At 45.8% G+C, this 25,813-nt stretch overlaps 1 protein-coding gene across 3 annotated transcripts in view; it reads right to left on the bottom strand.

Moving 5' to 3' along the window:
* RETREG1 (reticulophagy regulator 1) overlaps nucleotides 1-10,523 on the bottom strand; it is a 126,010-nt gene extending 115,487 nt beyond the window's left edge. Inside the window, exon 1 of one of the 3 annotated variants that reach the window (XM_021702539.2) lies at nucleotides 10,102-10,523. In XM_021702539.2, coding sequence (XP_021558214.1) covers nucleotides 10,102-10,415 — 314 coding nt within the window. In that variant the 5' untranslated portion in view covers nucleotides 10,416-10,523. Of the gene's footprint in view, nucleotides 1-1,103; nucleotides 1,119-1,179; nucleotides 1,285-10,101 lie in introns of those variants that run through there. The other 2 variants (XM_021702540.2, XM_021702541.2) reach the window with 2 other exon arrangements.
* Nucleotides 10,524-25,813: the final 15,290 nt, after the last annotated feature.

Raw genomic sequence — 25,813 nt, 5'->3', positions numbered from 1 at the left:
TCAATGCCTTCAACAGATCCTCCTCCTTCCTGGGAAAGCTGTAGCCAGCCCCCCAGGTCCCAGTGTCCTCTGGAGGACCCACCCAGAGGTCTCACAGCACCTGGAGAATGGCATGGAAGGGGACAGGGGGAGGACTCTATAGGAAGGCAAATAGGAACAGCTTTAAAACGCACCTTCTGACATTCAAATAGGTTATCTCAACGGGCGTGAAAGCTAGGCATTAGCGTGAATCTTGGCCAAGTCGGGAGCTAGCCAAATCGCAAAGTGGCCAGGAGGACATGGCTGGGAGGACGGAACTGAGAATCCGTCCCTTCTGCTAGGCCCTTGCAGACACTGCTCTCACCAAGGCCAGGAAGGAGCACTTGCACGTGGAATGCTCGCTGACGCCCTAGAGAGTTAGCTGACCTGGCTTCTCCCCGGCACCTCCCTCTGGGACCCACCATGCTCCAACGCTCCTGCAAAGGGGGCTTTTGGGGGGGCACCCACCTTGGTAATGACAGTTTCCTCAACATTGTCCTCCAGGCCCTCCTCTTGTCACCCAGTCAGTGCTCCCCCGGGCATTCCCCAACCGCCCACGCCTGCACCCCCAGATACCCAAGTCTGTACTGCAACCATCTATCCCCTGAACATCAGCCCATGGAGCTAACCCGGCAGGGACTTACTCGGACAACTACTTGGTGGCCCACAGGCACATCAAATTCAACCTCCCTGACGATTGGACAGGTCACCCTCCTTCCGCATGGCCCCAACCTGCTGAACCTCAGGGACCCTCACCTGGTTAATGCAGTGCAGAAAGAGAGGAGAGGCTCCTCGTAGACCCTCCACCTCTTTCTTCCCACCCCCCAAGTCATTCGAGACTCCCGATTTTACCTCAAGTCCCCCCTGAATCCATCTCCTCTTCCCCACCCCCACTGCCTCTCTTTACCACCCCCATGCTCCTGCGATGCTCCTAAGTGGTCTCTGGTCCCAGGCTCTCACTTCCCTCCTTCATCCGGGCGCGGGGCGGGGGGGGGGGGGGGCGAGAAAAAAGCGAAAAAGCAGAATTTGGCACAGTGGCTGCGTGGGCTTCTGGGCTAACCTAAAGGTGCCTCCCCCTTGCTCACCCAGCTGCAGCCGCGCTGTGCTCCTCGCGATGCCCTTCACACCCAAGCCTCCTCCACTCAGGGCCTCTGCACACACCATTTCCTCTGGCACATTCCACCACAGAGGGAGCTGCATGGACCATTCCCCAGCTCGATCTTCAGGTGTCTGTTCAAGGTCACTCCCTGAGATGCCAGCAATGACCACTTCAGCAAAGTAGCACCTCCTTGCCACTCCCTGTCTGCTGTCCCGGCTTGTTTCCTCCAGAGCATCCAGCTGCTTCTAGACTTCTGTGTATTTGTTTGTTGTCTTTCTTCTGCCATTTCCACCACTGGAATACGAGCTCCATGAAAAAAGGGATCCTATATACACATTTTGTGTCCACTGTTACATCTCTAGCACCTAAAACAACATTGGTAGACACTCAATAAATATTTGTTGAATTTTCCTGAATGGAGGCTTCAGAAGGAAGGGTCTAACACAGTGCTATTTGTATTGGGTGACAGATGGAAACTGCTGTGTTGATGTAGTCCAAATTCCTTTGCACAGCCCAATGGTAACCCCTTCATAAATTGGCCCCAACGTTTCTCTTTTCAACCTCACCTCTGGATATTCCCCGGAGCACATAAAACAACTCTCCCCCTCCCCTCCTCCTTTTCTGTCTCTTCATCCATCTGTAGAAGCGAGTTATGTATGAGTGCTACTGTTCAAGCTTCCATGAATTAACTGAGTACCTAGTACATAAACCGCTACTCAATATGTATTAGCTCTCTTTGACTTTTCACATACTGATCGTCTTGTCTCCTGCCCAGTCCCCATAGGCTCTTGTTTGATATCTAAGGAAATTCTATTGCTTCTTCCTGGCCCATGTGTGATAATTTAGTGTGTACAGCATAACCTTGCATTAGAATTATTTGCTTACTAATCTGTTTCTATCACCAGGAATCAGAATGTCTTTGTCATCACTGTATTCCCAGCAGCTAGTAATAATGATACACCTCATTTATTTGTACTCATTTGAATCCATCCAGCAATTTAAAAACAGTCATGCACAACAGGATAAAATGAAAAAAAAAGTAGGAAAAAGAAGCTGAGGTAAAGTTATTATCCAAATAACATAATCAAAATTGTGCAAAATCACTAAAGAAGAGCTTTGTAGTTATTAGAGAGGAAAACCTGATGGGTTTCTAGAATGAGAATTAATCTGGTAAAAACAACCCTGTCTTTTAGGTCCAACCAGAAATTCCTGGTGCTAAGATACTGAGGTCTGAGAGAACAGCTTTACATGGGAACTCATGAAAGAGACACTGTGTCTAATAATAGGCACATGAGACCACCGCTCAAGAAATGTCTGCTAAATGCTGAATACAAAAAAGTCCATAACTATTTTCAGTGAACTGTAGCCTTTCTGTTTCGCAAGACTTTTCTTAACTAGCCCCACCCTATTCAGGCGGGGGGAATATCCTCTAGTCCAGCTCAGTTCACCAAACCTTTTGAATATCTTACAGTGTTTCAGATCCCATGCTGGTTCCAGGCATCCAAGAATAATAACTTCTATTCCACGCTCTCCAGAATGTACCCTCAGCATGAGGCAGGTGAGTCTCCCCATGCTGACAAAATCTGGCTCTTACCCCCATTTATTCCTGGGTTTGTCCCTCATTGTTAATCTTGCTTTTACAATTGTATCTTCTCTTTTGGGTCTGTACGATTGTTAATTCACACAGAGCTTTCATTAACTATTCCAGCCCTCCTGATCTCCACTATTCCAAAATTGTAAGGCTCTAGGGACTGTGGCATACAATTTAGAATTGTGGTGTACTGTTTGAATCAGTTCGCTGAACCAGCCATGCCTCATAAACCAGAGTGTAAGCCCTCAGAGCCAAGGACAGACCTGGGGCTTCTGGTATACTCTCTAGGCCCAGCACCACGTGGGCCTGGAGCAGACGCTCATCTACAGCTGCTGATTGCCGAGTTGGAGCAGAGATAAGGTGAGGAACATGGACTAGACTAGCTATCAAGCTAAAAAAAAAATCCTTCCTAATGCAGAAGCAACATTCTTCCAACATAATTATTTTTGCACTATGCTGAAATCATTAAGTATAATTCTATAATGCTGCAAAATGTAAGCCCTAATCATTGGCTGCCATAATCTATCTTCTCTTTAGAGTGACACAGTAAAACAAAACAACAAAACAACACTAAATTTGTGGAAAGAGGGCATGGCTTCATGACCCAGCCCTGTGACTATGGTCTAGCACTGTGCTACTCAATCTGGTAGCCACTAGCCACATGTGGCTATTTAAATTTAACTTTAAATAAAATTTAAAATACAGTTCCTGCGTCAGACTAGCCACATTTCATATGCTCAACAGCCACAAGAGGCTACCATACCAGACAGTACAAATGTAGACTATTTCCATCACTGCACATATTCTATTGAATGGTACAGGTCAATGTCATCCTTTGATAATTTGATTGAACTCCTACAAGCCTCAGTTTCCTCTTGTGTAAAAAGGGAATAACTGCTTTACTGAGTTGCTGTAAGATTTAAATAAGGTGCTGAATATGAATGTCCTTAGTAATTTTAGTATAGCTTGACAAATTATAATTGTATAGTTATATATATATATATGTATGTATGGCTTTAAGTATATATATAAAATAAGAGTCTAACAACTGTCAATAATAGCGTCTGTCAAAGGGAGTTACTATCAGAGTAAAATTCTATTTCAGGCTATGTGAATGCTGTCCAGGAGGAGGGGCGAGAGTACACACTGGTGAGACCATCTAAGGAATGCTGCATTCAGGAAGAATACAGATAAAACTGAAGCAAGTCCGGAAGAGTCTGGAAAACAGTGAGGGAAGAAGCCCAGGAGTTCTCAACTGGGGGAAAAGGATGCAGCAGGAGCAAGAAGAAAATGCATCTTGAAACAAAGGATTGTCCTAGAAAGGGGGTGTGGATCTTGGGCAGCTGCCGAGATAATCAAGAGGTGGGCTTAACTCATTGTAGGAAAATATTTACTATTTTGTTGTCACCAATGAAAATGCTGCCTTATGGAGAACTGGGTTTGTGATCCCAGGAAGTGCGATCAAATGCAGTGGTTCTCAAACTTGTGTGTGTATTGAGTTACCCAGGGAGCTGGAGAAAATTCAGATGCTTTGGTCCCACCTCCAGGGATCTCGGTACAGTAGGCGTGGTGGAGTGGAGCCCATGATCTTTCTAACAAGTGCCCAGGTGGTGCCCTTGACCGTGCTGGTCAGAGACCACTCTTTGAGGGCCACTATTCCAATGCAAGCTGGAAGAACCCATCAGTGGCAGTATAGTGGGGGCTCTTGAAACCAAGTGAGAGTTGGACTTTGCAACCTTCCAAACCAGCTCTTGAGGACGGTGCAGCAAGGACTCCCGGTGGGTCCCGGGCATGGCAGACGGCACAGATGCCCAGAAGGCAGAGTCCCACGGGTCTCTTCAGGTACACCCTTGTGTAGTCACCTCAAGCCAACCACTTTCTTGCAGTTTTATTATTTACACAAATGGTGGGGAATGTCATCGTGCAACGCTACATGCCCTGAAGGAAACAGCCTATGCTAAGACTGTTCTGTAGGCCATGGTCTCTAACTGCAGGTTCAAAACTAAATCACACCAGAGTGGCTTTCTAGGCTGCGGGGGGCAATCTGACCCGAGCGGGTGGCTGTATCATAAGGCATTCAACGTCAGTACTCTGACCAGCAAGGAGACTAAGAAGAGGGGCATTTGTCTCCATTGCTTGCCTATCTGAGACAACGGCCACGTGGCCAGACAACACACAGGTCCGAGCTTGCCACTACTCTCACCATAAACAGACATTTCACACAAAGATCTGTGCCTGAAGTTTTTAATAGTTTTATTCATAATAGCCAACCCTGAAAAGAAGCCAAATGAACATCATCTAGCAAATGGATAAACAAATTGTGGCATATCCCTTAAATGGCGTACTAGGTAACAATAAAAAGGAACAAACCATGGATATACACAACAGGGATGAATCTCAAAACTTTATGCTGAGCAAAGCCAGACACAAAAGACATCATATTAATATGGTATCACCTATATGAAACTTTAGGGAAGACAGATCTAATCTATAGTGATGTAAAGCAGATTAATCCCCGGAGGTGAGTACTGACAGATAAGGGACTCGAAGAAATCTTGTGGAGTGATGGAGTGTTCTAGATCTTGATTGCTGTATGGTTATACAAGAGCATATATTTGGCTGTACACTTGAAGTGTGTGCATTTTATTGACAGTATACTGCAAGTTAATCCCTTAAAAACAAAAATAAATGGTGTTTTCTGCTTCATTGGGTCCATCCTATTTTATGTTGTGCTTAAAAGTGGTATCCCTGATTGCATCTGAAAGGAAACTGGGTAGCCAGGGACAGGCGTGGGAAAGAGTTCTTCAAGCTGTTTACCCTTTTGTACTTTTAAACTTTTGAACTGTGAGGCGGTATTAGCGATTTCTTAAAATAAGTAAAATTTAAAAATAAGAAAAAGAATTTTAAAAACATGTTCTTTGTTGGTAAGATGAAAAAGACACAGCCCTAAGACTATTGGGCCATTGCTCAATCTATTTCAGGTTGTGGAAATCCTGCTACTTGAGACAGGCACTATCTGTGGTCTGTGTTTTATCAAATTCCTTGGAGCTATGAGTGAATGCCATTTTTTTAGTATTATTTAGTATTCCAGCATTTTTCATAAAATATATCATAGATAAGAACACATACATACAGACACAGAGTTTTAAAATAATCAGAACTTGAATGTCATGTAACTATCACCAGAGCCAAAAAAACAGAACACTGCCTACACCCCAGAACTTTCTATGTGCCTCTCTGTGGTCATACCTTCTCACTCCTCCCAGAGATAAACACTTTCTTGATTTTAGGGATAAGAATGTCTTTCTAGGGGTGCCTGGGTGGCTCAGTCAGTTAAGCGTCTGACTCTTGATTTTGGCTCAGGTCATGATCGAGGCCCATGTGGGGCTCTACACTGAACGTAGAGCCTGCTTAGGATTCTCTCTCTCCCTCTCCTTCTGCCCCTCGCCCACCTTTCTCGCCCTCTCTTAAAAAAAAAAAAAAAAAAGAAGTCTTTCTAATCTCCCATGTCTATAGCCCTAATTGATACCGTTTAATGTGTTCGAAAACTTTTAAAAAACTGGATCATTCTACACATATTGTGTGTTTTGCCCAAAGTTACATTTGTAAAATTCATCTATGTTTGTACAATTCATTGTTGCCTATAGCTGCAGTTTATTTTCACTGTGATATAGTATTTTTTTAAAGATTTTATTTATTTGAGAGAGAGAGAGAGAGAGAGCACGAGCTGGGGGAGGGGCAGAGAGAGAGGGAGAAGCAGACTCCCCACGGAGCAGGGAGCCGCACACCAGGCTCAATCCCAGGACCCTGAGATCGTGATCTGAGCCGAAGGCAGACACCCAACCGACTGAGCCACCCAGGTGCCCTTCACTGTGATATAGTATTTTATGGTAGGAATGCATGTACCACAATTTACTTACCCATTAAAAGATTCATGGACACTTTGACATTTTTTTGTCCCCACTGCCTATAAAAAAAAAACAAGTCCAAACACATGGTCTGACATTCAAGGTGACCACACTGTCCCCAACTATGTGTCCAAAACACCTAGCCAGTCTCCTCTTCCTATTTTTCTCTACCAACCACTATCTGACTGCACCTGTTCAGTATATTGGTCAAAATATTAAGAACAATGTCTTAGGGCTGGAATGCTGTTGACCTTATATTAGATCTACCCAAATCGTCCTGTCCACCCAGGTCTTGTTCAAGCACAATCACCTTAGGAAGACCCCACGATCTCTTCCAGCCACTATGCTGTCACTCCCCCAAAACTCCATCAAATGAATGATGCTTTCTCTGTTTCTTCCACCACACCTGCTTCATGCTGCCTTATGTTATACCCATTTGTTATGGCTGTGTCTCAGATTTTGTGCTTCTAGTGCACAACACTAAAATCTTGCTGATAAAGGACAGGTGAAAAATGTTAGAGCTTTTGAACCCCAACTCAAAGTCTTGAAAGCTACTGCTGGGATCAGGTACTAAATCATTCAAAAAAGGTTTAAAAAGTTAATTTCCACAAAAATGCAGTAACACCAATTAAAGATAAAACATCATCACTTTTGCTTAAGATTTGGGTTCCTTATATTTTTAACATTGATCATTTTTTCTCATTAAAAAAATACAGTTTTAGAGTCCCTGGGACAGAGAATGCTAGAGTGTCACAAAATTTAAGATCACTTGATAAGAAGCACATTATTTAAAGAAAATGATGACCTTGAAAATCATTTTAATGAAATTAATAAATGGATCAGAAATTACAACTAGTAAGTATTTCAGAATTTTAAAAGCAGGACTCTTATCTTTTTGTCAAAGAAAATACATGCATGGAATGTAGATACTGCAAAGAGGAGAAGAAATAAAACAGATAAGCAGAAAGTTATAGCTGGACTGAATGCCTGGCCATTGTTTGCCTCTCCATCAGACTCATTAAAAAAAAAAAAAAAAAATGGATGGGGGTGCTCTGCTGGCTCAGTCAGTAGAGCGTGTGACTCTTGATCTCAGGGTCATGAGTTCAAGCTGTACACTGGGCGCAGAGCTTACTTTAAAAAAAAAGAAAAGAGTTTAAAAAAATGGATGGAAGACATCACTCCAAAATAATACCAAATATGCCTTTCAATTATTTTATGCAAAAATCCTTCTTTAATGGATGTTATTAAAAATACATCACAGAAAAAATGTTTGTAATTTACATGACAGAAATTAGGCTAAAGTTGTTAATATAAAAAGAGTTCCTACAAATCAACAGGGAAAAAGCCCAATGGCACAACTAAAAACATGGACAAAGTTATTTATAAATAGATAATGCAAAGAAAATTATAGTGGCTCTTGAACTTAAGAAAAAATGCCCCAACCCAGAGAACTATAAATTAAAACCAAACTGGGATGCTTTTTTCACCTACCTGATAATGCAAGGTCAAAAAGTCTGGTAAAACACTGTTGGCAAGGGAATAGAGAAACAGGCAGTCATACACATTGCTGGCTGGAGTATAAATTTATAGACCGCCAAGGAAATTCTATAATGATATCCATCAAAATAACATGTGCACAGGGGCGGTTAAACACCCAACTCTTGATTTCAGCTCAGGTCATGATCTCAGGGTCTTAGGATTGAGCTTGGGATGAAGGCTCCCTGCTCAGTGGGGAGCCTGCTTGGGGATTTTCTCTCTCTCCCTCTCCTCTGCCCCTCCCCCTGCTCACATGCGCTCCGTCTCTCAAATAAATAAATCTTAAAAAAAATTACACATGCACATTCTCTTGGACCCAGTAATTCCACTTCTGGGAAACTATCCTACAGAAATGCTTTCATATATGCAAAATAATGCATGTCCAAGGCCATTAGCTAGAACACTCAAATAGCAGAAGTTTAGAAAATATCTTAGCCCATCAGTAGGAGAAAGGTTAAATAATTTTTGACATCCTTATGATGGAATTCTATGCAACTGAAAAAGATCAAGGAAGTGATCGCCAAGACATACAAGAAGAGGAATAACCCAAATAGTATCCTACAATTTGCATAGAATATTGCCTATTTTTAAAAATATGCACAGTCTGGAACAATACAGAGGAGACTGGTGACATTGGTTGTCTCTGGGAGAAGACCGCATGGCCAGAGACAGGCATGGGAAAGAGATCTCCGAAATGTGTATCATTTTTTTACCTTTAAACGTTTGAACTCTGAGGCTATTAACTGTTTTTTAAGTAAACACAATTTAAAATTAAGAGAATTTTAAAAACATGTCCCTCACTGGTAAAATGAGGGAAACACAGTCCTAAGATTATTGTACTGTGGCTTGATCTAGTACAATGCAATACATCCTCCTTATCTGAGGGCTCACATAACTTCAGAACAGGATAAAGAAATTTGGAATAAACACTAGAAACACATACAGCTAAAATATCCAAAATAAATTCACATTCAGCGACACTGACAAGATACAGCTCACTTTTAAAGAGAAATCAAGACTAGCACAGATCAGCAGAAAAATTTTCAAGTTGCTCCAGGTAGCCTAGAAAATAGCAAGCTGTATATGTTTTGCATACTTTCTTACTTCCTAACTTTATGGTTAATAAGTCCATGTCCTGTAACAAGGTATCTCCTGCTGAACCCCTGCTTATTCTGCACTGTGGGGATCATGCTTATTATGAGGACACAGTTGCAAAAAAGAAGCTTTTCTTTACCCTCCATCAGACTCCTAACAGATGACAGGGCACGTCCTTGAATGAAGGAGCCACTTTCCCTGCCCTTACTGGTGAGGAGAGCTTTTTGGAGAGACAAACCTGTTGATCAGGGGCTTTTCAGAGAACATTCCTGTAGATTCTATCTTGTACTTCACCTGAAAGTATGACTGTTTATCACACTGTGCACACACCTGGGAGGGGGGGCGGGCAGCGGGGCGATGTACATAATCCACCTGTTTGCCTCCTGGTGAGAAACCAGGGAGTAAAGACAGTAAACCTAACCCTCCAGGGAATGGAAAAACAAATCATTCAGTGCCCATCTGAGGTGGCTGATGAAGGCGGCGCAGTCTTGAGCGTGTACCTAAGCTGGTCCAGATGTCTGCTCGGGGTGAAAGAGCGAATACAAGTACGTTTGCACTGGCATGATTTGGGGAAGCAGGTCAAGACCTGTGAGTTTTCGAAAGCAAAAGCCAAAGTTTCCAAGCACGCTGGGCACACCTGTAAGTACAGGTGCATGCGGATCAGCCGACCGGCTGAAGTGTGCGTCTACCTGTCCGAGAAAGATGGCCCAGAAAGTGGGGTAGGGCTGACACTTCCTCCGCGGGGTTCAGGGTGCACCCCCCCACACCGGTCCCGGGGCGAGCCCTCCGCCCGCTCCTGGGCGCCCCAAGGTCACCTGCCCTCCTGGGCGTCCCCACCCACCCCGAGCTCTCACCAGAATAGTAGGTTGGCCGCGACGAAGCCGAGCAGGCTGCGCAGCGGCCTCTTCCAGCTCAGGAGCTCGTCCGCGCGGCAGCCCAACCACAGCACGGGCTCCCCCAGCAGCCAGGTCACGGCGGCGGCCACCCCGCCGGCGGCCTCCTCCACCTGCCGCCCCGCGCTGGCCGCCACCGCTCCTTTCTCCTGCGCTTCCTCCCCCTGCTCCTCGGTGGGAGCCCGGGGCGGCGGCGGCGGCCGCAGCGCCTGCTCCCCGACCGCCGGAGCCGGGTATCCCTCGGCGGCGTGCTCCGAAGGCGCGGGGCTCGCCATCTTCAGCCGCGCTTGCAGGCGGGAACGGGCACGCGCGCGGCGCGCCTCGCTGTCGGCGCCGAGAGGGCGGCGGGTCCCCGCGCGGGGCGCGCACCGCGGGGCGCTGGCGGCTGGGTGCCTTGTGACGTCAGCCCCCGCGGCGGCGGCGGCGGCGGCAGGGGCGCCTCCCGGGGGAGGTGGGTGCGGCCAAGTTCGCGCAGGGGCGGGGCGCTGGGCGCCGAGGGGCTGGGCGGCGTCCCGGGGAGCGCGCGCCCCCTCGCTGGCCGCGCCCGGAACCCGGCCAAGTCACCCGCACATCTTCCCTTTTTGGGGCTCGGGCCCCCGCTCGCCCAGACGCCCCTTCCGCTGGCAGCAGATTTGAGCCCCGCGCCCTGGCGGGGGCCGCCTGTACAACCACAGCAGAGGTCTTTCGTCCTCTGGAAGTAACGTGATGCTATAAATGCTGGATTGAGAAACGAAGGGGAAAAAAAAAAACAAAAACGTTTCAGTCAATTAAGGAGCGTCAGGCCGCAGCGATGGGGGAGGGCGCTCCCCCTCCCCGACCTGTGGGCAGAGTTAGCGGGCTCCCGAACGCACGCTGGTCTGCGGGAGGTGCAGGTGAGCGGGAGCTGAGGAGTCAGATCCCTGCGGAGACCCGACGCTTGGCGCGTGTCACGTAAGGTTTGGCAAGCCTTGACCACGGTTACTTCTGAGTCACTCTGGTCTCCGTGTCTCAACAGCCATCAGGACATGGGTAAGGCGTCCGGGAGGGGGGTGACAGGGACTCCTGAGACCGCCCACACCGGGTCTCACTGGCCCTGGTATTTCTGGGAGAGCGTGAGGGGGGAGGGAAGAAGGATAATTGCTATGCTCACTTTTCACTATTTGCATTTTTAAAAAATGTTCTAGTCTTTAATCCCCCTGTTCTTAACTTTTCTCTAGAATAAAATGCCCCTGCCCCCACCCCGGGCATTCTACCTGCAAGGAATTGGGCTTCTTATATCCTCTTGGCTTTCATACTGGCAACCAGGCGGCTTTCACAAGATGGATGGGGCTCATTCCCAGAGCAATTAAAGCCTGTTGTTCCAAAGGAGCCTCTGGGCAATGCCCTGTAATGCTCACCTGGGTGGTCATTGTATGTTTATACCTCTGTGTATCGTTGATGTGTACATTGCAGACGTGTGCACTTGGCTGTATGTATGATATATCTCAAGAGGGTATATTCCTAGAGTTCACTCGAGGGTTTTTTGAACACCTACTGTGCGCCCAAATGCTTTGCCAAGCCCAGTGGATATGGCTTGCACCCACGGGAAGCTCCCAGGCCAAGGAGGGGCTAATTACAACGTGATAACTGCTGTCATGGAAATAATTGCTCTATGCTAAGAGTCTTAACTTAAATCACCCAAATTAGGGAAAGAGTGGAAGAGTCAGGTTTCAGGAGGCTTTTTGTAATAATGGTAACTGGTCTGAATTGTGAGGAGGAGGGAAGTAAAGTGGTGGTTGGAGGAGGGGCAATAATTTCTGTTGGGAGATCAACATGAGAGAAGGTATGGAGTTACACACGGGGATGCACAGTTCCTTATGTGTATTTGCAGCAGACCGCCAAGGCCCTGAATGATCCACTAGCCATACAGAGTTCGGGGGTTTTCCTGAAGGCAATGTCCGACGTGCCCCCAGGAGAATCTGACCACCTGATAGAAAGTGGCCAGGGAGGCAATGAAAAAGCACGTGGAAACAATTCAGGTATTTTTTTCCACAAAATAGACTCTCTTTTCCCAGGTGTTTGTTCCCTCCCTTGGCCCTACTGCAGAAGCTTCTGAAAGGTAAAAAGGGCTTTACTTTGTCATCTGGCCTTTGTTTAGGATTGGACACAGCCCCCAGGGGTACGATATTCTACCATTTTCACTAGACTCTGCAGCTGGAGGGGAGAATGCAGGGCAGAGGAGATGAGGAACCAGGTCATCCCGATTGTCCAAACCAATGTGCATGTGCTTCTAGAAACATGTTCATAAGATTCATGTTCCTTCCTCTCCTCCTGAATTCTAATTATTGTCCTCAGGGTCTGTGGAAGTAGTAAAAGGTGTGGACAAGAAGACCCATAAAAGCTAAACTTGAGTTGCTACATGTGGTTTGCAACGCTTTTTATCTCTATTTGAGAGAGGTTATCTCTTATCTTTTATCCCTACCCATAGCTATGTGAGTCCACTCACCTTTCTCTTCCAAAAGTAGCTAGTAAGCTTGTAATAGGAGAAAAAATGATGAATAATTAAATCTCATTCCAGAAGGCCACATGGACAACATCAAGCTAAGCCTTAGAATGAGATGGAAATACCCCAATAGTGCTTTTATTTTCCTTAAATAGGTTTTCTTTTTTTTTTTTTTTTTTAAGATTTTATTTATTTGAGAGAGAGAGAGTGAGAAACAGCATGAGAGGGGAGAGGATCAGAGGGAAAACAGGCTCCCCGCTGAGCTGGGAGCCCTATGTGGGACTCCATCCCAGGACTCCGGGATCATGAGCAGAAGGCAGTTGCTTAACCAACTGAGCCACCCAGGTACCCCATTAAATAGGTTTTCTATTAGAATCCTACAGTAGGTCCATGACTCCCACATGAAAGGAGTTGTGTACACATATTGTATTATTTATTAGTCCCTCACATAGATGTTTTTGTGCTGATAATTTTATTGAAGCAATTTTTACCTTCCTGTTCTCACCATATCTTCTACTCCTTATTCCTAATTTCCCCTCATTTCCTTGTCACTGAGCCAAGAGAACTAGATAGTTCACTAAGCCCAGATAAACAGGAACATCACACCACAATAGCAACACGCAGGAAATGGAAAAGAAGATCAGACCCTGTTTCCAAGGCCCAGCTTGTAGAAGGAATTGGTTATTTCTGCTTTGGGTTGACTGTTGTGCTTGCGAGAATTGGAATGTCCAAACTAGTCTCCATTTGAGAAGCATTGTGTCAGGGTGGTGCTTACCAGAGATGAACAACCTCACAACAAGATGGTGGCCATCCATACACTAGTTGGGGCTCCCAGTTTAGGGATCACTCCCTGATATTACACAAAAGAGGTTCTTAAGGCTTCAGAATGGTTAAAGAGAACGAGGTCATATGACAACAAGAGTATATCCTGAAAAGGTACTCTTCATTTATCCCATGCGCGCACACACTCCGCAAGGATGACTGCAGAACATTAACTTCCAACCCCTTCCCACTGGGCTAGCGGTCACACCCAAGTCCGCAGACTAGCCACTGCGCTGGTCCTATGTTGGAGTTGATCGTCCAGAGGACGTGACTGCCAGTTGACCCATAAGCAGAACCTGGGCAACTGGAAGCTCCTTACCCCCTCCCCTGTTCTTGGAACGTCTGTTTTGTAGCGGTGGTTCCCACAGTGGGAGCCGTTTCAAGGATGCAGCCTTGAGAGAGTGAAGTGTTGTTGCTTATCGCCTCTGTATAAACTTTTAAGATTCTGGCCGGCAGGTGTGGAGATCTTGCCCAAGACAAGCCTCGTCTGTAAGTTCTCTTGCTTATTCAGCCTGCCACCTGCCACTCTGGAGTGGCCTGCCTCCTCCTCCTTCAGTCTCTCCTTGCCCTCCCTGTAGGGTGGGGGTAGGTGAGGGGGTGTTCAGATTTCACCTGGGAAGCTGCCAAAGTTGTGAACCATCATCCTGGTCTGCAACCTCTCCTTGTTTCCCCAACCCCCCACCATGGTCCTGGTTCTGTCTCATTGCAATTTTGTATCATTCCTTATTTCTTCGTTTATTGATCATTAAACATTCATTAAAGGCTGGCTGTGGGCTTACAGTAAGACAAACAGGGCTGCTTATTTCCCTCCTGGCGCTAGGTCATGGGCAAGGGAACCTGAAGAAGGTGATCAGTGAAGGGAATGGGGAGGCGTGGTATATGCAAGCCTGAAAGCAGGAGGGGAGCCAGCCTGGCCCAGGGAGCAAACCATGAGCAGTTCCGAGCCAGAGGACAGAGTGAGAGGAGCTGGTAGTTGCTCAAAGGGCCTCCTCCCGGGTGCTGCTAAGGAGTCTGAGCTTGGTGGGCTTTCAGCAGGAGGGTGAAGTGGCTTGGTTTGTGTTTTAGAAAGGTATCTCTGGGAAGTGGATTAAATAGAGCCTGGCAGAGCCACTGGAAGAAACGTCCTCCTTGTCATTCATTCAGGTGAGGAGTGCCTCGAGGGGGACAAGGAGGTTCATCAGTGTCACATTGCGGGCTACAGAGGTCTGGAGCTTAGGGAGCAGCAGGGGTCCTGGCCAAGAGGTAGATCCAGGCAGAGGGAATGATCAGGAAAAGAAAGGCCCAGATGAGTTCAGAAGCACCGGCCAGAGCAGGTGGCCTGCCTGGGACAGGATATGTTGAGGCTTTTGGATAAACAGACCAGATGGAGGAGAGTTTTGAGGACCATTCTCCAAGTTTAGTGGCAGTCCTGTGAGCAATGGAGAGTTCCTGAAGTTCATGGGTTTCTTTCTGTTGTTTGTTCTTAACCAAGAAAGTGGTAGACTCAAAACGCCAGTCCCCTGAGGTCCCAGGCAAGCCACCTCGACTTCGATTATCAAAGCAAAACTGCCGTGTGATTGACTTTAAACCCAGGTCTGCGAATCCCGCCTGCAGTCCCCAGGGGTATTCTCTAAGTTAAAATTAGATGCGTGGAATGTAATGAAATAGCTACGAGAGTTACATGCCACAGACATCCCTTCAAAATATGGTTTTGGCTTGTCACCTGTTACTAATTTTAGTTCATTAGAAATTAGGCACAAAACCTGGAGCCTGGGAGAGTGGCCCAGCCCGCGTTGAGAACACGTAGGCGGGCCGTGTCACCTGAATCCTTTAGACCATGCATGAGTGGGCACAGCTGGGTGTTTACTGAGCAGCGAGGGGTGTTCCTGGGGACCCTGAAGCTTTACAAGACTCACGTGTTTTCTGAACCATCAAAGGAATCTTAAGATTCTATTTAATACAGTTTGGAGTTCAGTATATTTGCTTGCAGGCCAGTTCATTGAAACTTGATGGTTTCTCTCTACCCCATTTGCACTCTCCTGCCCCCTTCCCCTGCCCTAAACCAGAACTACCCCAAAAATAGCTTTAGAGGCTTACTCTGGGTTACCGGGACAAGGGCCTGGCTGGGACTGAAGGCCTTTCTCCAGGGAGAAGATACATGTCAACCCAGGGTCCCACAGGCTCACTGGCCTCTGCTTCCAAAGCCAGATTTCCTGTGGACCCTCAAATTCCCCTGGTGCTGGGCAGCTGGATTTCTCAAAGAACCCCTGCCACCTGCTAGCATCCAGTGTTCCTATAGACAGTTTGTTCTCTCATGGATGAGGTTGTTCTTGCTCTTGCCCTATAAGAAAGGGAGGTGAGACAGAGTTGGAGGGGAGAGGTTCCTTTTCTAGGAGTGTCCACCCCAGGAGCTCCTGAGTGGCTCAGTCCGTTAAGCATCTGTCTTTGGCTCAGGTCATGATCCCAGGGTCCTGGGATTGAGCCCCACGTCAGGCTCCCTACTCAGCGGGGAGTCTGCTGCTCCCTCTGCTGCTCCCCCTGGCCTGTGCTGTGTCTCTCATTCTCTCTCTCAAATAAATTAAAAAAAAAAAAAAAAAAACCTTAAAAAAACAAAAGGAATGTCCACCCCAGTGGGTTTCAGAGACCACCCTGGTCACACACCTTGTAAGTTAAGCCTGTTCCTTCACGCTGTCTGATTCTTCATAAGCCCTGTTGGGAAGGACAAGTAGAGGTCACAAAGACACGACCACCACCCCCCAGAACCGGAAACAGCATTTACAACTGCCTTGTCAACTATAGCAACCCATAGTCCCCCAGACAGGAAATATTGGAGTAAGTTTTGATTCTGGTCTTTCCTTTATTCCCTCTGTTGAAGTAACCATATGTCAGGTTAGCTGGTTTATGTCTGCTAACTAGCATGGTTATTAATACCACTTCGCTTTCTTTCTCAAAAAATGTGTTGGTTTAGCTGATAAATTATATGGACTCCCCATCCATCTCCAGTCTTTCAACAATCGCTGAGAACCTTTTAAAAGCTCCCATGTCCATATACCTCATTCTCTGGTCTCAGGGCCGCCATGCCTGCTCAAGCTTCATCACTTGGTGCCTGTCTGAACCAGAGCAGCCTCATACCCCCTTCTCTTCCAAATCCAGATCGCCTAGGGCTGCTGTGTTCCTCGTTCTTAGAACTAATGAGGGTTTTCAATGAAAGCCAAAGAACATGGAATTGGGGGAAGATTTGAATTGGATCTATCAATAAATATGAGTTCATGATGTGATATTCTAGCTATGTCCACAGAAAGAGCCTAGAATCCATGACACCCCATGGTGGTGAGCTCAGTTACAGACCAGGTGTTGTTTTCTATTTCCTGCCAGAAAAGAGCTGAAGCTCCTTAGAGAATTGGCTGATACTAGGTCTGAGTTAGGAACATCTTGTGTACCAGAAAGCAAGACATGTTCAAAGACTATTTTAAAATCTATGTCAAAAGGACACAGAAGTCAGCTTTGAATGGGATCCCACTTACCGAATCTGGGAAACTTTGAGGATCAAAAATAATAATAATAATAATCCTGCTAAATGATTATATTGAGTTAAAAAAAATTCATGACTCCATCATGATACTCAAAAGGGGTGGGTGGGAAGCTCTGCTTTACAAGAGATGAGTTAATAAGTATAGACTGTAGATTTAGAAAAGTACCATTTTGTTAACTCTCAATGTAATCAGTGATTCAGGCAATGATCATTGACCCACTCGGAAAAAGACTAGGGAGGAAATATTTACATTATCTCACAGGTTAGTTATTAATTGCAAAGTGTGTCTTTGCATTGGAGAGATCTCCACCTTATCTGCTTCTCATCATGCTTGGCATCTCCAGGAGTGGGACTGTCTGACCTTACGGGCCCCCTGACCTGATGCTGTGGCAGGGACACAACAGAACTTGCTGGAAACATTTTGCCTGAATCAAATCCTAGCAAAACCATGTCCTGCATTCTACAGGTCAGTTGACTTGGATCTTCAAGTGTTTGATATCAAGAACAGAGGAACACTTTGAGGAGAAGAGAGAGAACAGCCAAATCAATGTGTGAAATTTGATTGGATTCTGGATCCAAAAAAAAAAAAAAAAAAGCTATCAACGACATTTGGAGGGAAAATTAGGGAAATTTGAGTCCAGAGTCTATGCTAGATGATTTGTTGAATTAATACTGCTTTTCTTAGATAGGATAATGATGTTAGGATGATGTAAGAGAATGTCTTCCTTCTGAGTGCTGTCACATGCAGTATTTAGGGGTGAAGTGCCATGACAGCAATGTTTGCTTTTAGCAAAAGGAAGTATTGTGTATATATAGAGAGAGGGGGGAAATGGGTGTGGCAAGATGTTGGTGAATCTGTGTGAGGGGTATCTAGCTGTTCATTGTACTGTTCTTTCTACTTTCTTGTGGTTTTGAAAATTGCCAAAAGAAAAAAAAATGTTTTTTAGAAGACTGTAGAAAATAGAAAATAGAGAAAGTTCTTATAGTTCTTTTAAAAAAAGACAGTCCCTTTCTCTTTCCGTTTCCTCAAGACTATGACCTTCAGTGATTTTTCCTTTCCACAAACACTTGCTTGACTTAAAATCATTGTGACAGCCCCGAGTGTGGGAATCCAAGGATGGCTGACATAGTGTAGCAACAGGAAATGAAATATTTGTTTTCTCCAGAGAACTGAAGCTTTTCTTTAATTCAATCTTCTTATATTGAGCAAGATCCTATGTATTAGGCACTAAATCTGTGTACTATGTACATAGTACTGTGTACTTGATCCTTGTACTGTGTACAAGATCCTATGAGAGGCACCGTGAGTGATAGAAAGATGAACAGCAATATGGTTTCTGCCTTCAAAGGGCTCAAAATCTAGTACACAAAAATCGACTCAGCAAACATTTTTTGAGTGGCTATGATGAGCTAAACAGAAGACCAGGACCAGAGATCTAATTATTATTACTATTACTATCTATTAGTATCCATTATTACACACAGTCCCTGCCATCAAAGAGCCTCCTGTCTTTGAGAAATACAGACACATACATTAATTTTAAGACAATAAGACTAATGAAAAGATCTTTATCATTGTCTAAATATTATGACCAAGCATGCAGGGACCGCTTAAGAACAAACAGTACATCTGAGTTAGAACTTGAAGAGCAGGTTAGAATGTTCTCAAGACAAATCAGTAGGCATTCCAAGTAAATAGAATACAGTATGCAAAAGCGGGGCACCTGCGTGGCTCAGTCGGTTAAGCATCTAATTATTGATTTCAGCTCACGTCATGATCTCAGCATCATGAGATCAAGCCCCGCAAGATCTTACGAACCCGTAAGACCAAGCTCCATTCAGCATGGAGCCTGCTTAAGATTTTCTTTCTCCTCCCTCTGCCCCTTCCTGCGTGCGCACGCGCGCACACACACTCTCTCTCTCTTTCTCTTCCTAAATGAAAAGAAATCTTAAACTATACAAAAGCATGAAGATATGAAATGAACATGAGATGTTTGGGGATCCACAGGTGCTAAATATACATAGAATTTAGGGGTTTGAGAGAGGAGTATGAGATACGGAGCTGGGAATAAAACTTGAACTTGTTGATAAGAAGTTTTCATGTTATACTGAGGAGTTTGCACTGTATTCTGTAGGTGATTGGAGACTTTGGAGTTAAGTGTCATAATCAGATTCTTAGAAAGGTAACCCTGGTGGTGGAATAGCATGCGGATGGGAAGGAGATGAGGCAGAGAGACTGGTTAGGAGACTTTTATAATAGTCCAGGTGAGAGATGCTGAGAGTCTAAACCAAGACAAGGGACATGGAGGTAGAGAAAGGGTAGCCACAGGAGACATCTTGTACACTGTACCAGTAGGGCTTTGGTGACCGAATGGCTGTTGGGAAAAGGGGGGGAGGCAATTGTCAAAGATAACCCCAGTATTGGTTCTCCAGAGAAACAGAACCAATGGGTGGGTGGGTGTGTGTGTGGGTGGGTGTGGGTGTGGGTGGGTGGGTGGTGTAGCTGGGGAGGAGGGATTTAAAGAATTGGTTCTCCAGAGAAACAGAACCAATGGGGGGGGTGTGGGGGTGTGTGGGTGTGGTGTAGCTGGGGAGGAGGGATTTAAAGAATTGGCTCCTGCAATTGTGTGCACAGGCAAATCCAAAACCTCCTGGGTAGGCTTGAGGCCGGAAATTCAGGCAGGAGTTAATGTTGTAGTCTGGAGTCTGAAGGCAGTCTGGAGACAGAATTCCTTCCTGTTCAAGGGACTTTAGGCTTTTCTGGTAAAGTCTTCAACTGATTGGATGAGGCTCACCCATATTATGGAGGGTAATGTGCTTTTCTCAGTCTACTGATTAAATGTCAATCACATCTAAAAAATAACTTCACAGTGACATCTAGACAGGTGTTTGACAAAAAAAAAAAGAGGCACCATCACCTAGCCAAGTTGACACATAAAATTAAGTGTCATCACCATTGTGCCATAACTAAAATATGAAATAGAGGAGAAAAGCTGGGGACAAATTTGGAGAGAAAAAAAACCCCATCAATTTAGAAGGTTTTGAATGTCCGTTGGTCATGTCTAGTGGTCAGTCAGAAGACAGGAGACCGATCTTTCTTTATTTTTAAGTAATCTTTACACCCAACGTGGGGTTTGAACTTACAACCCTGAGATCAAGAGTCACGTGCCCTACCAACTGAGCCAGCCAGGCACTCGATGAAGACAGATCTGTCTCATGGGCCAAATTTAGAGATCCAGAGGATCATATGAGGCTGCTCCATAAGAGACTGTTCATTCAACAACAAATGTCTTCTGTGTGTCTCTGTGGGCCAGACAGTGTTCTAGGCTGGAGGACCACAGTGTACTCAAGGTAATGTTCCTATCCTCAGAGAGCTTCCATTTTAGGAGTCATGGCAGACAGTGAGCAAATATGCATATAGGCATAACATTTTAGGCTAGGATGTGTATCATTTACTGCTGTAGATAACAAACCATCCCCAAACTTGGTGGCCTAAAACAACTTTTATTTGCTCATGATTCCACGGATAGGCAGTTGGGGCGAGGTCAGCTGGAATGGCACATCTCAGATCCACATGGTATCGCTGGGTTCACTTACGCATTTACCACCAGTTAGAAGATGCTGGGTAGCCACTGGCCGTGGCTGTCAGCGGATGTGTCTCAGCAGGCCGGCTTCACGCTTCTCCACTTGGCAGCTGGAGTTCCATGAAGGCGTCCCCTAATGTGCAGACACTTAGCAAGCCTCTGCTTGGGTCACATTTTCTAATGTCCTGGTGGCTAAAGCAAGTCATATGGCTAAGCTCAGAGTCCACATGAGAGGTAATAGCCCAGAGCAGGAAGACCATTAACATAACAATCTAACACAGGGCGCAGTGAAGAAAAAGGGAACAGAGTGAAAAGGGGAAGTGTTTTGGACGAGATGGGGAGGTGAGAGAAGTGACTTTTGAGCAGACTTAAATGAAGTAAGGCAGCCAGTCATGTGGAGTTCTGGAGGGAAGGGCATGCCAAACAAAGGGGATGGCAAGTGCGGGTGAGGACCATGAAGTTAGAACTAGCTGGACCTGGCCAAGGTACAAGAAAGCTAAAATGAGAGAGCAGAGTGAGGGGAGATCAGGTGAGAAAGGAGAGGAAGATGGGGCATCACAAAGGACGCAGCAGACCACGCATGGTTGAGATTTCATTCTAAAAGATGGTGGAAAATCAGTGAAGGATGTGGTGCAAAACTCCATTCAGTTTTCCTCTTGAAAAGATTGTTCTGGTCACTGATGAAGAGACAAGCATGAAACAAGGACATCAACTAGGGATCACTGCACTAGTCACAGAGATATTGGTAGTGGTGGACTTGGTGAGAAATGACCGGATTTGGAATACATCTGGGAAGTCCAGCCAACCAGAATTGCTAAGGGATCAGATGTAAAGTGTTAGGGACAGAGAGGAATTACAGATGACATCCAACACCTGTAGAGATAGGGAAGATTTGGGAGAGAAAATTCTCTCTTAGGAGAGGAATCCTCTCTTGGACATACTGTACTTCATATGCCTAATACAGATCCACGTGCAGACAAGTAGGAAACTGGATATAAAAACCGTGAGCTCAGGGGACAGAAGGTCAGCATCTAAATGACATGAAGGCCGAAGCAATCCATGGGATAAATTGGAAGATGTGGTAGAGGCCGCAGTGTTTCCTGCTTCGCCTGGGGTTTTCACAATGAAATAAGTTGGGGGATGGGAGGAATAGTGATATGAAGTTTAAAAAGGAATTTTGGGATAGTGGCCTTGGGACACGGGAGACCATGGGAGACAGTTCACTAGGGAAGGGTGGGAGGGAGGATGTGACAGGCCAGCCTTGGAGAACTGTGCTCATAAGCTTACAGTGAGAGTCAGCATATTTGGGAGTTTCTCCAGCAACATTTATCTGCTCAAATACAGACTTAGAGAATTGGGTTTACTGTGGATGCGGTTTTTCAAGACAAGTGGAGAAGAAGAAGGGATGAGGAAGGAGTTGAGGGTGTATATAATTGAATGATTAGAGTGATGGACCAGAGATTCTAATCTGGCAGAGAAGGGGAGTGAAGGCACGAGTGAAGTGATGGGTATTGAAGGAAATGGTGGCTTCATGGTTGGGAGGCCCCGATGAGGTAACTGTTGAAGTGCTCCTCGCAGGAGGACGCCGAAAAGAGGTAGAAAGGAGTCAGTGGAGGCTAGAGTTTAGAGGGGGAAGAGGACATAAGGTCAAAGAAGCAAGAAGCCAGGGCACTGGATGGATTGTTTATGTGAAGGAAGTCTGCAGAATAATGGTGCAGAGAAAAGCAGCCGGGAACTTGGATGAGGAGGGAGTGTGGATGGTCTGGTCCAATAGCATTCTCCAAAGATCCTGAGGATTTCATCAGGGGAGGAAGAGAAATGGTCTGGAAGTACCAAGGGGACAGTTACTGCATAGTAGGCCCAGTGGTACAGGGCTGGGGATCAAAGAGTCCTCACTTGAGAGGGTTGCAGGGAACACTCCAACTCTGAGTTAGAACTAGCAGGTGGAACGTAAGAAGAGATGGTAATTATGGGTGGTTTGCAGATGACCAATCATGAGCTGCAGAGAGCACAGGGTGGGGGTGGGGAGAGAGGAAGGTACCTGTTGTGGTGGTGAAAGGGAAGATAGGTTCTTCAGGGCCTCTTCAAGGATAAGCAGAGTCAGCAAAGCTCACATGGACTTAGCCATTGTTACTTATTTACATGAAGCCAGGTTTTGCTTCTCTGCAGATCCTTGGCCATGTTCTGAATTAATGAGTTTGCCAAATAAGTACTATATGAATAATTTATTATTATAGGCAATATTTATTTATTTAATATTTATTTATTTGAGAGAGAGAGAGAGAGAGAGCACAAGCACAAGCAGGGACGGGGAGGGACAGAGGGAGAGGAGAGGGCAAGAAGCAGACTCCCAGTTGAGTGGGGAGCCCACTGTGGGGCTTGATCTCATGACCCTGAGATCATGACTTGAGCCGAAATCAAAAGTCAGAGGCTTAACCGACTGAGCCACCCAGGCGCCCCTATTATTATAGGTAATATTTATTTACCTTTAATTATGTAACTCTCTTTGAAGAAATAAATCTTATCCTATATAACTCGTGTATCTTCAGACAAAATTATACATTCTGATTTACATTTACTTGAAATTAATGGATAAAAACAGGATTCCAAGGAAGAATGAATGTGAAATCGTATAGCGCATGCACTAAGACCAAGTGCTTCTCACCTAGGAACAGGACAGCATTTGGCGTGGCAGCTGCAATTGGGACTACTACTTGGTTGACTCTGCTGTTGTTCACTGGATCTGTTTGGTTTTTGCAGGTTCCATACTTGTGCATTAAAAGGCAACATGATGGGAGCCTCACCCAGAATCCTCTAGTTCTTTAGTGAGGACACTAATTCCTGCCATTCCTCCTGGGATGCCATATTAGTTTTGATTCACTGTCCTTTTCATGGAGGGGATTCATTTCATAACATGCTCCTCGATGTCTACACTATGGTACTCTTACCCTAAGCCAAGGAACCAATGTAAGTTTGCAACTACCAAGCATGTCTAGTTCCATTTTACATTTGGGATCTAGGAAAATGACCTCCAGATGGGATCACAGACTCAGTGGGCCCATTGTAAGTTGATCTGGGCCAAGTATCCATTTATTACCTTGCCCCAATATTCCTGCACCCTAACAGAGGCCCCTGATGATGATTAGTGTCTCTAGGTGTTAAGACCCTGTCCAACAGTCATCAAAATGCTTGGGTATTCCTCAGAGTTACCCTTAGGTGAAGGACTGGGAGATCAGGGTCACATAGTGGTGTTGCAGGGGGCTGGAGATATAGTCTTGCCTTCAACCAATGGGCTTTGAAACCAGGCAAGGACTCGGAGTCGTGTCCCCTTAGCTTCCTGGTCATCCATCCTTGACTTCTTTCGATTGTATAGATTGAGCAGTCTCTTGTTGGTTATCCATCTGTTTTGCCCCCAGGGATGCAGTAGTAACTATTAGCGTTTTTGAGTTAATCCCCTTGAATGTTCCTTTTCGACTGGGAGAAGAGTCTTCCATATTTGGAGGAAAGAGTCCACATGAATACTTCTTGGCCCAAGGAATAGACCGTGGCAAGGGACAGCCAGTTGTCCACCAGAGTTTCATTCTCCCCTTATGTAGTGCAGAGTGTAACTGAAAAGGTAGTTGCCCAGCCTGGAGCTACATTTCCCAGCATCCCTCGCATAGAAGTGATGTCATGTGACATCACTTCCAGGCCAAGGAGGTCAAAAGGTGTATGTTCTTATCTGGTCAACTGCTCCCTGTCTGCCACTTTGTTTGTGCCTAGGGCAACCTTGGAAGATAAATGTTGAAGAAGGCAGAGCCCCTGTCCACTGGGCTCCTGAATAGCCACAGGAGCAGATCCAACTCCCTTCTAACATTTTACCCATATCGGTCAGTTATGGAAGCAAGAAGTCATCTTTAACAATGGTAGGTAATTGACGGGCGCCCGGGTGGCTCAGTTGGTTAAGTGTCTGACTCTTGATTTTGGCTCAGGTCATGATTTCAGGGTCATAAGATTGAGCCCTGCATTGGGCTCTGTGCTGATTATGGCACCTGCTTGAGATGCTCTCTCTCCCTCTGCCCCTTCGCCCCCACCCCGACTCATGCACATTCTCTCTCTAAAAAAATAAAATAATGGTAGGTAATTGAAATGTAGGTATTTGCTAAAGCAGCTAGAGTTACCCTAATACATGCTGTGCTCTCTATCCATTCTATATCAAAGCTACATAAAATAAAGTAGTTTCTGTACAAATGGATTTTTACCAGATTTTAAGCTGTGTGATGGTCTGATTTGGAGTATAGGTTATGTGACATATATAAAAGTCATCTGTGGGGGCACCTGGGTGGCTCAGTCGGCTAAGCGTCTGCCTTTGGCTCAGGTCATGATCTTGGGGTCCTGGGATCGAGCCCCGCATGGGCCTCCCTGCTCAGCAAGGAGTCTGCTTCTCCCTCTGTCCCTCCCCACCACTTGTGTGCTCACTCTCTCTGCTCTCTGTCTCTCTCAAATAAAATCTTTGTTAAAAAGAAGTCATCCGTGAGGCCCAGGGATATTTTTCAGAGCAGGAAGTTATTCACAACTGAAAATGAAGTAGGATAAAAGACCATGTTAATACAATCATCACACATTTTCTCTGTCCTTAGCTTCTTAATATAAGCGGTCATACAGGTCCTTGTATTGGGTACATCTTATGTACCTCAGGTTCTCTGGCCTTGCTTATCTGGGGGGGGGGGTCTCTCCACCCTCCCGCCACAGAGTTAGAGGAAATGCTCCCCTTGTTTATCCGTTTGTGTGCGTATCTGTTTCCTGTTGCTGCTGTAACAAGTTACCACAAACTCGTAGTTTAAAACAATGTGAGTTTATTTCCTTACAGTTCTGGAGGTCAACAGTCTGAAATGAGACTCACAGGCTAAGACCAAGGTGTCCGCAGGGCTGGTTCCTCCGGAAGGTTCCAAGGGAGAATCCATTCGGTGTGTCTCCTGGCTCCTGGAGGTGGCCTGCCTGCCTTGGCCTATGGCGGCTTCTCGACACCACTGTAACCTCTGCCTTCTGTCACATCTTCTACTGCTGACTCCAGTCTCCTGCTTCCGTCTTAGAAGGACACATGACTACACTGGATGCACGTGGATGATCTCAGAATCCTCAGGGTAATCACCTCTGCAATGTTTGTTTTGCCATACAAGGTAACACAGGTCCTGGGGGTAGGGTGTGGCTGTCTTTCAGCCTGCCACAGTGTGGGGTCTGGCATCCATGTGGCTTTGAGAGATGCCGGATGACATGGAAGTGGGAGGGGACTGACTCCCCACGCCCCCAGTGGGG

This window comes from Neomonachus schauinslandi, chromosome 7 (assembly GCF_002201575.2).
Source record: "Neomonachus schauinslandi chromosome 7, ASM220157v2, whole genome shotgun sequence".
NCBI lineage: Eukaryota > Metazoa > Chordata > Mammalia > Carnivora > Phocidae > Neomonachus > Neomonachus schauinslandi.
The sequence above is the reverse complement of the archived record's forward strand: the minus strand, read 5'-3'. Positions and strand labels throughout refer to the sequence as shown.